We start from the raw sequence: 16,862 nt of genomic DNA, 5'->3' as shown, positions 1-16,862 counted from the left end.
TTCCCTCCCTCCCCCCGAGCGTCCTTGCCGCATTTTCATTTTTGCCTTCATTTTTCACATTGCATCTCTAATTTATTTGCCATCTTGCGCACTTGTGCCCTTCAGGATTTTAAGTATATATACACATATAAGTGCAAGTACCCATGTACCTGTATGTACATTGCTTCATTTTTTGCATTTTTGCAATTTTGTTTTGCTGTGTATTTGTGCTATATCTTTGGTTTCTAATTAGATACAAGTTGTGAACTAAATTCTTTTGAAAGCGTATACAAACTTTGCAAAGCAATGGACGGAGGCCGAAATGTCATTGAAGAAATACATATCTAAAGACCTAAATAGCAAAAAGTGTCGAGTGTGATCTAACTAAAAGTAGGGAACTCTCATATGAGCATATCGTCAGCTGAAATGCAAAGAGACGTAACAACATCGCAAATGAAATGGAAAAAGTCGTGACTAATATTTTAATTTTTTTTTTCATAAAATCCACCATATAAATCAAAAAGTGAATTTCGAATTTTTTATTAGTTATGACTTTCAGTATTTCAACGATGATGTTTGTTACGTCTTCTTGCATTTCAGGTGACGGTATGTATGTATGTATGTATGTACAAATATGTTGGCGTTGAAAATTAAGAATTTTAGATATAAAAAACTTTAAAAACTTTCCAAAGCAAATATGAACAAATTTAAGTAAATAGTAAGAGTCGAAAGCCATTGAGTAGGTTGGTGGGAAAGTGTGAATATGTATTTGCTTTAGACTGCATCACTCCCCATAAAAAAAAACATCGGTACTGTTTTTCCATTGCAATTATAAAATCTATTATATTTTAAGATGTCCACCAAAATATTTCGGAAAAATATTAAGATTTAAGCGAACTGGACCGATTTGAAAATACCTCCAAAAATGGAGTTGTTTATGAATAACCCTAGTTTCTTAAAGATGTTTTTTGAAAAAAAACTCCCCTCAAACGACAAAAGGGTTTAAGCTTAAAAAATGTACATAAAAATATTTAAATAAAATAAAATAAAAGAAAAATTGAGCGGAATCGTTATAATGTTATTTTTGATGCTGTTTAACTATTTAACTTTTGTTCAAAGATTGGTATAAGAAAAACTTGAATACCTGAACCTAAACTCTTCCGATTTAGACTTGTGAGATATCATTGAATGTTACACCATGCGACAGTCAATGTTACACACGAAAAAATCAATATTTATGTACATATATTGTAACTATCAATATCTTATAAAGAGAAGTGTAAAATGCTTGTATCTAAAACTAATAAAGTTAAAATGACGAAATTCGAGGATGTGGTAGTTTACATATTAGTTCTTGACATATATTTTTTCAAAAATAAATATAGGAAATTTCCAAGGATATTCAAGGATAAAGTTTTAAAAGGACATTTTCAACACTATTCGTCCTGATGAAGCAAACAATTTTTTTTTTTTCAATTCTACAGAATTTTTTCTTTTTAATTAATACCCATATAGTTACTCTACAGTGCGCCAAATCTTTTAAATAATTTTTTTATTCAAGCATATCATAGAAATTTCAAAGTCCTTTAAAAAATTGCTGACGTCAGAGAGAAAAGTTGAAAGCGCATTTATACTATATTTAGCTCCTAGTTTCTTTAATATATTGACTTTTCCGTGTGTTTTAAAAATTTTTGGTTTTGTCGCACGGTGTTATCATTAACATTCCAAACTCATTACAAATAAAACACGAAATAAATTTTTGTTTTTTATTCAGATTACGTTGCATTCTCTTCGATGTTATATTGTTTACTTTGTCGACATCTTATCTGACAGCGCAGCCAACAAGCTATATTGCGTACAGTAATGCATACAAGTTTCTTACCCAAAACAGATCAATGTCAAAACAACGCTTAAAAATTGTGAACTTTAACTCTCAATTTAATATAATTACGCTGCATAGGTTATATCAAGACAACACATAGGTGATTAAGAGTATTTCCATAATATTTTTAATCACTTTGTGTCTAAGAATTTAAAATATGCCATCTAGGTGTTTTTGTTTCCACATTTTTTTTTTCACAAAAACTCCAGACATCACATCACATCACGTCTTACATACATATGTATATAGTATGTATGAGGGATAATTAATGAACTTTTTAATGATCTTGTCAAGTTATGTATTTATGCATATGTAAATATGTATGTTTGTATATGGACTGTCGGGTCGCAGTAACAATGTTGCAATTTAACAAAAATACGGGGTCAAAAGCTCGAAAGTAGACATACAAACATAACGATAATTTATTTTATTTCGTCGTTCAATAAAAATATACTTAGTGCTTAACTATAAACACTATGTATGTATTCAATATCCACTACCGTCAATTTTCTAAAAAAATAAGTCCGATATATTGTTAATTTTCATTGCCACGTGTCTATTGCTTATGTGCTTAATTTTGCGCGTTTTTTTTATTAATTTAAATCTGTTCAACCCTAAAATACATTTCGAAACATTTTTATTCATAAATATAAGTATTTTGTGTCAAAAATTAAATCTCAGTTCCCATTTGTTTTTTTTTTACCATTTAGCTGACGCTGACAGCAAACAAATCAAATACATACTTAAATGAAAAGTAGAAATATGTACGTATATACATAAGTGCATTAGACCGTGCCACCTTACAACAAAACAAAAAAAAATTCGCCGTACACTCCTGCGTATGAAGTATTTTTGCGGAACTTACAACACCTTTTTACATTTTTGTAAGGTCCATTCTATAATAAAAAATTTAATTAGAACACTCAAAACTTAGCAAAAGTTTAATTAGAAAGGTGATACGTTAGGGCGATAGGAACTGTGATATGGTAGGTTAGTACTAGAACGGGGTACTTGAGGTTAAAAAAAATGTCTCCTCGAGACAAGCATATCGATTTATCATACTTAAAAAGCCGACTTAAAATGCCAAAGATATGACGAAAAATTACATTCGGCAAAGAGAATAAAATTTTCAACAAAAACGCGAAATTGTCTGCTCAAGACAAAAATCTTGATATATCATACAATCCGACTGTAAATGCCGGAGTTATGGAAAAAAAATACAAAAAGACGACCAAAAAAAACGTTTAACTGCCTTGCATAAATACTTTAGTTTCGAACTTTTTTTCTGTTGCGGTCTAGTGTACATGTATATATATATAAGAACGTATGTATATATACTGATATATTTACACAGAGCAGACATTTTTCAAAGTATACCTATTGTCTAAAAATTTATCACTTTGGCGTTAATCTTATGTAGTTGTCGCCCAAAAGAAATCATCTTTATTCTCTTGAAATTAAATGTCAAAACACTTTGGTCTCCCTTTATGAACTTTCGTAAACTTCCAACTGGAAATAATTTTTCGAGCCTGTGATAATTTAGAAATGTTTAGCTAATGCAGTTTTGAAGGTCGTAGGCGTTTGTGTCAATACACTTTTAAAAAACGTGGGCGATATTTATGTATACACGTAGATAGGCAGACACGTGCGCGCGCTATGACATAGTTTCTGAAAATTTTGCTTCTTGTATGTTTTGAAAGAAATACATAAACACATTTTTGCTAGCCTATGAATAAAATGAATAATATTTTCTACATCAATGCTGCGAAGCTTTGAGCAAATGAAATTGACATTACTGAGCAAATATTAGAAATTATAGTCAATTTAATCAATTTAGTTACTTGGATTGTTGTCACTCATACGCCATGGCATGCGAGTAAATTAGGTTGAGAAGCAAGTATGTAATTATTTAAGTGCATTATTTTTGGTGTTGAGTTTTTAAAATAGGAAATGCACACAAATTTAATATCAGTGGACATTTGACAAAACAACTTAAGTCTATCTTTGATGGACAAACTAAATAGCAAAAGCTCTTTTTACCAGCAGAGCAATAAATTTTATTAAAAGAAAGCATGCAGTTGTTGAAAATAGACACATTTAAAAGGATATGATTAGCGATAAAATAATTGAATACTTCTTTCGAATTTTGACATACTCTTTGACGGTAAAATATGTTTTGTCGACATATGCTATTTGGTTTGTCCGTGAAAGACAGACTTAAGTTGTTCTGTCAAACGTTCACAGATACCAAAAGCCTACACCGATCTCATATATGACCAGTAATTCACCTACCAGCCTAAGCTATTAAGCATGCAAGGGCGTATGAGTGACATCAATGTCTAATATCAACCCTCAAAATTTAGTCCAGTCCAAAGAATTTTTGTTTTTTAATTTGTTGTTACGGTTCCAAGGAAAAAATGCATAGCTTACAAAAATGTTTCATGTTATTGAGAGAAAAGTGGTTTTTATTGGGGCGTAGAAATAAACTTATTGATTGGAAACATATTTTCGCGATCGACTATAATGCTCATGCAATGGCACCTATATTTTTAGAAATACAATGTTTGTTTTTTTTTAACTAAGGCTTTATCTGTTGTTGTAGTAGGCATGATATCGTGAAACGCTTAATAAGCAACGGATTTAATGCTCTACGTGGTGGACTGTAATGAAGACAACATTGCCTATATGTGTAAAGTTATTATCATATTTGCAGCACCATCCCGGAAGCCAAATTCAATTAAGCTTGTTGTGGGGCTGTAGGCAATGCAGAAGCAAGGCAACCATTGAAATGGATTCCTTGACGCATGACCAGCAAAAATGTGTGGTTAAAACTTTATAAAAAGTTCACTGCATACTATTATCAGGTAAAAAACGGTTAAAAATTAAAAACCCCTCCATTTGAAGGTCATTTGAAAGATCAACGAAATTGGTTTATCCGACGAAATAATTTTTCCTGAATTCCCTATTTTAAAAGCATTCAAATTTTTTTCGCTAGCTGTTTTCGTTGTCGAGTTATTAGAATTGGTGTCGAAAATGATAAATCTCCACACTGTAGGCCGTTTACGAATATTACTTGATTTTGTTACAAGCGGCACATATTGTTCAAATAGGGAACTTATATTGGTTAAAATAAAACAAACACCGAATCTAATATCGGCTGCGCATTAAAGGTTGGCAAACGCTTTGGAAAATCGCGGTGTTTTAATTTTTGCGGTCTTTGTCCGACATTTTCCCCAAATTTGAACGATATGTCCAAGTTGTATACACAGCTTAAAGAGAATCATGAGCTTCGCAGGATTTATTTATTAGTTACAGATATCTAAATGTTAGAAAATTACTTTTAAACAATCCGTGATTTTGCGAAATTATCGAGGATCAGTTCACATGAAGTTCAAAATAAAACAAATGAAAAAGAATATACACTTAGGTCTTTTTTATCGCGGATTTGAATTTGTGCGGATTTTTCAAACCATTTTTCGCTGCAACTATTTGGCTTTTTTGAGAGTTGTCATTACTTTTTTTCAATGTGAAAGAAACAGATAAAAAAAAATGTACACATACAAGAGTGGACGCTTTTTCTATCTTAAGTTTATGTTGGCTTCATTATGACGTGACGGTTATGCAAGTCTAGGTGAACGGTAATTATTATTATTTTTATGTATATTTCTATTAATGTTGCTTAAAATTGCTTCACTGGATTTTTTTATATGGTTTTTAGGGATTTTTTATAGAGCATCCGTTATGGTATNGGTCTTTGTCCGACATTTTCCCCAAATTTGAACGATATGTCCAAGTTGTATACACAGCTTAAAGAGAATCATGAGCTTCGCAGGATTTATTTATTAGTTACAGATATCTAAATGTTAGAAAATTACTTTTAAACAATCCGTGATTTTGCGAAATTATCGAGGATCAGTTCACATGAAGTTCAAAATAAAACAAATGAAAAAGAATATACACTTAGGTCTTTTTTATCGCGGATTTGAATTTGTGCGGATTTTTCAAACCATTTTTCGCTGCAACTATTTGGCTTTTTTGAGAGTTGTCATTACTTTTTTTCAATGTGAAAGAAACAGATAAAAAAAAATGTACACATACAAGAGTGGACGCTTTTTCTATCTTAAGTTTATGTTGGCTTCATTATGACGTGACGGTTATGCAAGTCTAGGTGAACGGTAATTATTATTATTTTTATGTATATTTCTATTAATGTTGCTTAAAATTGCTTCACTGGATTTTTTTATATGGTTTTTAGGGATTTTTTATAGAGCATCCGTTATGGTATGAAAGTAAGCAACCTATTTATGCGACTTTCTGAGGAACGCAAATGCAAGTGTATACACAATTTTCATATTCAAGCATTAACGGAATATAAACATCGTCACCTGAAATGCAAAACGACGTAACATCATCGTAAATGAAATGGAAAAAGTCGTGACTAATATTTTAATTTTTTTTTTTTTTCGCAAAATTAATGCGGGGAGTTGAAATGCATTGAAATCTATCATATAAATCAAANATTTTTTTTTTCGCAAATTAATGCGGGGAGTTGAAATGCATTGAAATCTATCATATAAATCAAAAAGTGAATTTTGATAATTTTATTAGTTATGATTTTTTGCATTTCAACGATGATGTTTGTTACGTATTTTTGCATTTCAGGTCTCCATATGTAAGTACAAACATAATTGAGCAGCAAATTAAATTTTTTGACTATTCAATTTCGTCCATATCTACATAAATATATAATGTACATACATATGCATAAATACTTAACTACATGCAAACTCTGCTGTTAGTCAGAATACATATATATGTATATACACAGTTTCATTTTTCAATTAAAATATATGCACATAGTCAGGCAGATAGAAAACTACTTATATTTAGAAAATCAAAGTTGTTTCACGTTCCATGTATTTAGTAAATTAAAAGTTTCTGTACTCACTATTAGTACATTGTCCTAATGAAATAAAGAATGTTCGCAATGGCCTGCTGCCAAACATAATAAACTGACTAATTTTATGATTTCCACATGCTTATATACATATGTACATATGTAAGAATATCCATGCCTATGTGCTTTATTGACGTTGCGGCTAAANTGTACATACATACATATGTGCATATGTAAGAATATCCATGCCTATGTGCTTTATTGACGTTGCGGCTAAATGATTTTGGTGATCCTTAGTCATATGAGTGTACTAAAAATACCAAATGTTTACAATTACATATACTATATACATATGTACGTATGTACGCACATATTTAAGTATATTTGAAAATTTTCTTTATTTATACATAACATATTTGTTTGTTTCTATGCCAGGATTTAAGTATAAACACATTGTCTGCACATCTAAATTTAAACATACATACGTACGTGCCCGTGTTGATTTATGATGTTCTGAAATGTTTTTTTTAGTTACGTATTTGCGTGCTTTTAAATTAATATGTATACAAACGAGTATGTACATTAGACCGTATCACGACGTATGGACCAAAAACAAATTCAATTTCTTCCAAGCGATCTTGAACACTCACTATGAGAGAGTACTTCATGAAATTTCCTTTTTTTGGCCCCCGGAAAGAAACAGCTAATCTTCGATATCTAAATGTATTAAAAAAGCTTACAGTTGCATATTGACTGCTGAGTGGAAGATCGACCTATCTCGGCAGCCAGTTCTAAAACGGCATATCTCAAAAAAATTTTCAAGCCCTGTCTCAGAATTTGGTTGAAGAACGCCCTATTTTAGAATTCGTTTCGAAAACGCCCTATCTCAGCTGCCGATTCAAAAATGCCCTATATCAGCACATTTTCAATAAATTTTGAAATGAGATAGGGCGTTTTTGAACCGAATTCTAAGACCGGGCGTTCTTCAACCAAATTCTGAGATAGTGTTTTTCAATAAAATTCAGAAATAGAGCGTTTTTGAAAAGAGTTTTGAGATAGGGCGTTTTCGAACTGTCTGCCGAGATAGCCCGATCTTCCACTCAGCAGTCGATATACAAGCAATAATGGAACTGTTGTCATACCTCATAATTTTTGGGGGAAGTATGTATGTTTCTTTAATACTTTTACAACGGCAAATCGGAGATAACAGAAAGAACTTGTAGAAAAAAATATGGATCAAGCTGTTTTGACTGGGTGACAAAAATAAAATAAAATTTACACTCCTGAAATGCTCTCATACATAGTGGGCGCTCGAAACAAATTGAATTCTTTTTTTTTTTGTGGTACGGCCTAATGTACATACTTAAAACTGTACCTGAAGTGCACACTAAATTAAAATGAAAAGAGGAAAAAATTAGTACAGAAATGTTAAAGTGAAGGAAAAAAAACTATATACATATCGCACACTATCTTCAAAAGAGTCACAACTCAAAATTTGGCATTTTTGAAATTATGCGCTAAAAATGTACACAGAGCTTTTATTTACCTTTCAACAAAAGCTGGAGCAAATTTTTGTTATTATTTGTTAAAAAAAAAAACCTAAGGTAAAGTCGCCCTTCTCCATATGATTAGCACGTGCTACGAAATAGCTTTTCGCATTTTCTGACGAACGTATTATTTTGAAATGTGACTCTTTTGAAGACGGTGTGCGATATGTATGTACATACTATATTTCGTTTTTTTTTAGACTTGAGTCAAAATTAAAAAGTCTCATGGCGTTTTTTCGTTAGAGAAGATTTTTAAATTATTTTCTTAAGTTTAATATACTGATACATGAAGATCGGTAGAAAATCTTTTGTAGTAGGTACATACATAGTACCAACATTGAAAGATAGTCCTTTTTGTTATCAGCAAGCGATAAAAATTAAACAAAGATAGAAAAAAAAATACTCAGCTAATTGACGCATACTAGCAAAGATCATTTTAGAAACGTATAAGAAGTCTGCTAGAGATATGGCCAAGAAAAATAAAACGCACTTTAGTACAAAAATTGTAATCGTTCAGCAAAACAGCCAATTATGACAGAAGTAATGAAAAAATAGCATTTGAAATGTGCAAAAATTTATTGCAAATATGCACTGTCAGATTAAAGTAAGTTAAACATAAAAGAGTGTAAACATATTCCGAAATGCAACCATTTGAAAATACAGGGTCTGCTAGCGATGTGAAGAGAATACCATAGAGAACACCCTTTAACCACAAAGTGGGGGCTGTTATTAAAACAACAAATTAGTACAAGTAATTAAGTCTTTTCATGTACATACATATACATAAATATTAAGGGAAGATATTCCAAGTAATATTTCCTAAAATTTTTATTTATTTGATATACTATTTATACTTTCCTTTTTTCTAGTGAATTTGCGAGATGCTGTCCACATTTCTTTAATAAATGAACTCTAATTAATTGCGTTTTTTCTGGAAACACTGAAAACCGGATGGTGTGAAAAGTGAAGTTTGAACTCAAGTACAGAGAACAGTGTGCGAATTTATCACTGACAAGTTTTAAAATTATTATTTTTTTTAATTTTAATTATTTTTTTATGAAAATATAGTTTCTTCTTTAACAAAAATCGTATAAATCTCTCTTTCAAACTCTGTGTAATATTACAAAAAAATACGCAGCTAGTCCGTTCAATTTGGTATGCTAAAGTGCAAGTTTGAAGTAGATTGGGCTTATCGTCGATTTTTGGTATTTTTTTTTTTTTTTTTGTTGAAGGTGTCGCTTATTTTATCTATATAAATTGTGGCAAGCACTGCGTTTTCAAAAAATACTATTAGTTAACTCATTGTTAACCTAAATTGCGAAATTATTCAATTTTTACTTTTAACTCGGAAAAAATGTATTTATACCACCAGTAGAATAATTCCGTCTTCACCTAATCTTTTTTACATATTCGCGATGTTTTTCAAGTTAAATCGCTTTGTTATTTTTTTATAAAGATATTGTTTATGCTATAACCAAAGTTATAAATCAAAGTTTCGAACTTTATACAAAACTAACAAAACTTAATCATAATTTATGAAAAAAAAATCAAGTATGCAGTTTTACAGCCCATTAAACTTTGTAGTGACGAAAATTCGCGTCGATTTTTAATATATATTTTTCTTTAGCCATTTTCTACACTCACTCGCGCATACCTAAAAATTGTGCTTAAAAACTTTGAATTTTCGACGATAACCCCCCGTATGTTGAATTTTTGAAAATATAATTTATATGATTTCAGTATTTAGTTTATTATAAATAAAATGGAAAAAAACTATAAATAGGTGAACGCGGACTTATTCTACTGGCTGATCACTTTTAAAGTTATTAACAGAAAAACTAGGAATTACCAAAAATTATTTATTTTTCTAACAAAAACTGATTTTAAAAGAAATTGTCTTTGCATATAATAATTAGCTTCGAACTTAGCCTAGAAATGAGTTTAATAATAAAGATAATTATTTCAAACTTTTAATTTTTTAAGAAAACACAGTCAAAGTTTGATCGATTCATGGCATCCCATTGCCATTTTCGGATAGTCTAGTTATCTGCTAGACTGAACACCTTATCAAGCTTATTTATTGTATGCAAAAATTTCTAAAAACCTATATTCTTAAACGTGCGATATGTCAAAATATTTCCATGCCATAATTCAGTAATTCAATAATTTTCATGACTACTGCTCCCATCAATAAATCAAAAGGAAACAACACAAAAAGTCATTTTCAAAACGTGTTCATCCAATTCCGATCAACTTGAAATAACAGTGTCAATAACATTTTCAAAATTTATTCCGTCCTCAGTTTCTCTACAAATTTTGGTAATATGGCAACAATTAACCTTAATATTGGCATTTAAAGACGTTTTCTTTTGCAAGACTACATGGCGTATACGCAACCTTGAACTGAGCGCTGAAGTAGCGCAATAAGATACATACATACATACATGCATGCATTCAAATATGGATAATGCTTTTACTTTTTACGGCAGGGAAATATTGCATACATACCTACATATGTAATAGGAAGTTCATATGTACATACATATGTATGTTTTGAATGTACATACATGCATATGTATGAAAACGTAAACAAATATGAACATAAAAATTCAATAGCTGTTATTGCATATTTTTGCTTACTTGAATCTGAGTGGCTGACATTTTTATGAGCTATTATGTTGACTCATTTGTATTTATGTACATATGTATATGTACAAATACGCATGTTTATTCTATACACATACGTTTTGATGTGAGCCTTCGTGCGATTTGGTTAAGATAAATTGTCGACTAAATCGTAGAGTTTCCTGTACCTTCCGTACATTCCTTCTTCTTCTTCTTCTTTCAATAAATATAAGCATTTATGGATAGATACCATTTCCTTATAGACTACACGAGTATGCATAAATAAAGTATTATAAACGTCATTTAATAAAAAGCTAAGTGGGTAATTGCCAAGAATCGCCATTTAAGTTTTTCCATTGTCAACAATTTCGTTCAAATGGCAATTTCGTGGTTCGACATGTAAAAAGAAGTGGAAATAGTTTTGCCTTTGCTTTACTATTGTATCTTGTCAAAACTGCTTTTATACAAATACGCTCAAATAAAATAAATTAAAATACAACATTTACTCGGAACTTAGCTACTTCAGTCGGTCAGAAGAAAAGTGGAATGGAATGGAATTGAATATATGTTCAGCATTCAGCGTGCTTTTGAATGGCATGGTTGTTAAGTAACACGAAGCACCACGCACCTTCTAATGGCTGCGAAATCTTGTCCGTATTGCGTGTGAGTGCGTGCGTACGAAACGTGCTACCTGATGCACGCATGTATGTTCATTAGAGTGGTCAAAAACAGTAGTCGAAATTTCAATGCCGCCACCCCCTACGATTGTTCTATACAGAAAAAAAATATACCCCTATTTTTATTTTGATGTCAAAAAATATTTAGGGAGTGCTCAAAGCGCTCAAAGTTTTCAATGTATTTTATATGGGAAAAAAACAAATTTTCATAGAAATGGTATAGAATTCTTGAAAACCAATATTTTTCGATCGGAAAACTCTGGTTCTCTTTAGGAGTTCTCCAACATTATATTCCAATTGTTTATTTAACCAACTTTTAATACTAAAGAAATTTTATTGGTCCCCATTGAATTTTCTGTAGGTTTGGCGGACCTATAAAATATAGTTACCATGAAAAAATGGTTCAAGAAACAATTGGGTATTATTCTTGGGAATCTGCTGAAGAGAAGCAGACATCAGAAAATATTGATATCCAAGAATTCTATACCATTTCTACGAAAAGTTGTTTTTTCGCCATATAAAATACAGGGAAATTTTTGGGCGCATTGAGCACACCCTAAATATTTTTTGATTTCAAAATAAATAAATAGAGGTCTATGTTTTCGGTATAGAACAATCCTAGGGGGTGGCGGCATTCAACTTCCGACTTCCTTTTCACATGCATTTTTGGCTAGGCAAATTTTACCACCACTTTTTTTTAAATTCGGTCAAATTTTGTAACCTAATAAAAAAATAATAATTTGGTTTTTAAATATATGTACTTATGTTATTCACACTGTAAAAAAATCATAAAACTTTTATCAAAATTTCAAACTTTTTATTAAAAATTTTTGCGAAAATTTCGGGTATGCAGTTTTATAGCCAGCCCATTTATGTTTGAAGTACCTAGAAAATTCTAGTTAATATTTGACGATTTTCTGCTTTACGATGTTGCGAATTTTTTGCATATAAGCAATCTTCGTAAAACATATTTTCAAAATCACGACAATGTTGGACCACTTCAAAATTACACATTAGAATACTAAAATTTAATGGGGGTATAGCGTATGTAAATAAATACATGCTGCACATGAACTGCGTCAAAAATATACATCTTCATCTTCTACTACCAAAATATTTATACGTCCATATGCATGTACATTAGGCATACGACTTTTTTCTAAAATTAAATAAACCTATGAGGAGGGGATGAGAAATGACGAAAAACCAACAAAAATAACGTTTTCGTGAAAGTTTGGTGCAAAAAATTCACGCATGGAGCTCCGAGAAAAAAACAATTTTGTATGAAAAACAAAATACTTTTTTGTTTTTGTCAGTTGGCTTAAAATTTTCCATAAACATTTATGCTTTTTCATTAACAAATATGAAAACTCCTTAAAAAAGTATATGAAAAATTCCAAGTTATCGGAAAAAAGTCATATGCCCAATGTACAAACAAAGATACATGGCAGCTGAAAAAGCCCAAGACAAAATTTCCGTTGGTTCCTCGTACATACATGTGTATGAAAAATAAATGGCGAAAAAAAGAATGAGTACGTACTATTTTGGAAAGTCTTATATAGAATTCTTAACAATTTTGCATTTAATATTTACATACATACACAAACATCAGCTTTACTTTATTGTATTTCACCTACGTTCTTTTACGTATTGTATGCGATAATTTTATAATTTGTAAGCTTTTGCCTTCCCTTGCCTCTATGCCTAAGTATGTATGTATGAACGCAAAAGCATAAAAACGCGCGTAGATGTGATGATGCGGGTGCAAATGTTGCGAAACATACGAGTAATGCGATGATGTTGCTGCAATACACTCACTTGCACACAGCCACGCAACCGCTGTATGCTGCCGAAGCAGCGAGCTGGCGGCGATCGTGGTGCTGATGGTGTTTTCGGTGGTTTTGTGGTGACAAATGTTTTTTCTTTTTTTTTTAATAAAACAGAACAGAGATAATCTGAACTCACCATAACACCAACAGGAAGCCGAGCCCGGCGGCTTGAAAAGTGATGTAGCGCTGCCATGCTGATGATGCTGATGCTGCTGATGTTGTGGGAGTGCGTGCGCATGCGCATGGTTGTGCTGCTGTTGCTGGCCGCCTCCATTAGGGCTTACGACGCCGCTTGGTGTGCCAGTGCCCATAGAGGCAGCATTCGACAGCCGTTCGCTGTTTGGGCTGATGTTATTATTGTTATTGGCGTTGCTAATGCCACTGTGAGAATTCTGTGCGACAGACTCACGCTGGAGTTGCTGTTGTTGTAGTTGTTGTGTTTGTAAATCCATCTGGTGATTATCATTATTATTATGATGTAGATTAAAATGGTGTTGTTGTGGATTGAAATTATTTAAAATGGTTGGCGGCGACGATGACGGCGGCGACGTGGTTGTTGTGCTGGTGGCGCTTATCGCACCAGCATCGACACTGCTTGCCGCCGCAGCCACATGTGTGAGAATCGATTTGGTTGGTGATGTGATTGGCGATGATGTCAACGATATGGAATGCTTATTGCCTAAATGCTGTTGCACCGCTGCCGCGGCGGCGGCAGCTGCTGCTGCGTGTTGTTGTTGTTGGTGTTGCTGTTGCTGCTGTTGAAAATGATTATAGTTTGTATGATGTAAATTATTGGTGGTGATGGTTATGTTGCTGTGGCTGCTACTGCTGCTGCTCGCGCCACTGCCAAAATTTGTCGGCGATAAGGACGGTGATTTAGCCATATGTGACTGCGAGTGCAACTGTTGAAGCTGCTGTTGTTGCTGTTGTTGATGTTGCAATTGCTGCTGTTGCTGCAGGTAGTTCAATTGCTGCTGATGCTGTTGACGTTGCTGCTGCGCATACAAATCCATATGATTCAAGAATTGCTGCGCTGCGCTGCCGCCGCCAATCAAATCGAAAGCGTTGCTCATTAAACTTTCGGCCGAGTTCGCATTTGCTTGCAATTGCAATTGTTGCTGTAAGGTTGCAGGCGAATTCGGTTGGCTCATATTGTGAGCGCACTGGTGTAGCGGCAGCAACTTGCGGCGACGACTAGAACAGTGGCAATGGTAATGGCGGCGGTGGTGGCGATGGCGGCGATGGCGACGGCCTCAAATATAGCGTCTTTTGTTTTTAATGCAGATATTAAGTAGGTAATTATACCGTGGATTCTTGGAGCTTTCAGTCTTTCAATTAAATTTAAGATAATATAAATGGGCGTGGCTATTGCTAATGGCCGGAATTATGTTGATGTTTTTTGTTTAACTTATTTGGCTGGCACTTTCTTTTCAGTTGAGATTTGTGCTTCGTTTTTGCGTTGTGCCGCTTGTGACAAAGTTCGTCAAATTTCGTATGGCTTTCGAAAATTCTTGCTTAACGATAATCAATGTTAATGGAACTTTATTTATAGTTTTCTTGTCTGTGTGCTATTGTCAAATTTCTCAATTAGCTGTTGCAATCGCTGTTACATACGCTGTTGCCGATTTTCACGAAACTGACAACTGTGGTTCTTGTCTTCGGTAGACTTTTTGCGCACTACTTTCGATTTTCTACTTTTTTGATGTATAACAATATACGTAGTTGTTGTTGTTGGTTGTTGCACTAAAATCGTTTGCTTAGAAGTAACATTGGCATGCGTAAATCTATTTCATGAAGTTTTTTTTTTGTCTCTCAAACTTTTATCATCAATCGAGCACGCGAGCGAGAGAGAAAGAGAGGGAAAAGAAATAGAAAAACAAAAATAAAAAATTACTTTATTGTTGTTTGTTCATTATTTGTATTGCGAATTTGTTACACGCACAATGAGTTTGACTGATGTACATAGTAAATGTTGTTGGTGCGAAACGAGGTTAGTTACTATATATATTTATGTATGTACATAGCTTGCTGATAACGATGGCTTTGATGCATAGAAAGGAGTGAGAGCGCACATTTCGAGAGTGGCGATGAAATGTTGATGACTATAGTGGCGAGTAAGTACATTTAATGAGTTGTATGCAATCGAGAGTAGGCATTTTCATCTTTGATTCGCTGAAAATTCATTAGTTTCATTACTTTCGAAAATTTATGAATCAATTAATATCTGCATGGTGATTAAAATTACTGTTAAAAGTGGTGTAGTTTCGTAGATGAGCTTTTTTGTTTTTGTGATTTTTCAGCCTTTTGAGATTTTTTTAGTTCGAGTATAAGCGACAACGACAACAACAACAACAACGATATATAAATATTTTTTTTTTACTTTTATTCATTCTTTGATTTTTTTTAACACAGCAGCAGCAAAATTGTTTTCCATCGATTTGAGGTGCAACTTTTATGTACGAATATGTAAATATGTAACTATATAGTGAGCAGTTACGATAGATAAACCCGATGTTAATGACGCAAGTGTTCGATAAAGTTGATAATTGCGATTTGTTAGGAAATATTGTGAATGGTGAATTTATTTACACTCATATAAATACATTCATATATACAGCGACTCAACAAAGCGTTCACATGTTGAGTTTTTTTTTTTTAATATTTACAATGTTTATCAGGAAAATTTTTTTGTTATATTTTTATAAAAATATTGTTCATGCTATAGCCAAAATCATATAAATTAAGTATTAAACTTAAAAAAAATTAGAAAAATTCGAATAAAACATTAACAAAATTTTTAAACTGTTTTTTAGCAAATTCTTGGGTATGCATTTTTATAGCCCATAAAAAATAAATTTTGTTGCTGACGGCTGTTTGCACATTTTTCCACATAAACATGAATGTCTTCTGGAATAAAATGCGCAAGACCATCTCAAAAACATGTCAAAAAATCAACGTCACTTTTTATACATTGCACTTGTTACATGAAAAAAACGCAAAATAACAAAACATGCACTAAAACCAACATATGTATCTACATACCTAAAAATGTTCTACAACTGCGTATGAAAAGTTGGAAGTTTTCATGAAAATTTGCTGAATCTTTCTAAATTTCGCATAAAGTTTGAACTTGGCTTTGTATGGGTTTGGTTATAGCATGAACCAAGCTTTTATAAAAAAAACTACTAACTTGAAAACGCCCGCGAATATTTAAAAAAAATTAACATGTTAAAGCTTTTTTGAGTCACTGTATATATATACCATATGTATGTATGTATATGCATGTTAAAGTATATAAATATACGTACATATGTAATTGAAATTCATAGATAGTTCAAAAGGATAGTTACAACATATTTATGTTATGCATAAAATTGATGAATAGAAAAAAATATTGTTTAAAATATATGCGAACATTTTTATCGT

The 16,862-nt window shown here is 32.2% G+C and overlaps 1 protein-coding gene across 5 annotated transcripts in view; it reads right to left on the bottom strand.

Annotated features, from left to right (window-relative positions):
• Nucleotides 1–16,862, bottom strand: part of ps (RNA-binding protein Nova-1-like protein passilla) — an 86,832-nt gene that overhangs the window by 14,676 nt on the left and 55,294 nt on the right. For 3 of the 5 annotated variants that reach the window (XM_017618835.1, XM_017618834.1, XM_017618838.1), the window contains exon 1: nucleotides 13,573–15,608. The exons of the other annotated variants lie outside the window; for them this stretch is intronic. In XM_017618835.1, coding sequence (XP_017474324.1) covers nucleotides 13,573–14,587 — 1,015 coding nt within the window. In that variant the 5' untranslated portion in view covers nucleotides 14,588–15,608. Of the gene's footprint in view, nucleotides 1–13,572; nucleotides 15,609–16,862 lie in introns of those variants that run through there. 5 annotated transcript variants of the gene reach the window in all.

Source organism: Rhagoletis zephyria, unplaced genomic scaffold (genome assembly GCF_001687245.7).
Source record: "Rhagoletis zephyria isolate East Lansing unplaced genomic scaffold, Rhagoletis_zephyria_1.1 Rzeph_scaffold_01721, whole genome shotgun sequence".
In the NCBI taxonomy this organism is placed as follows: Eukaryota; Metazoa; Arthropoda; class Insecta; order Diptera; family Tephritidae; genus Rhagoletis; species Rhagoletis zephyria.
The sequence above is the reverse complement of the archived record's forward strand: the minus strand, read 5'-3'. Positions and strand labels throughout refer to the sequence as shown.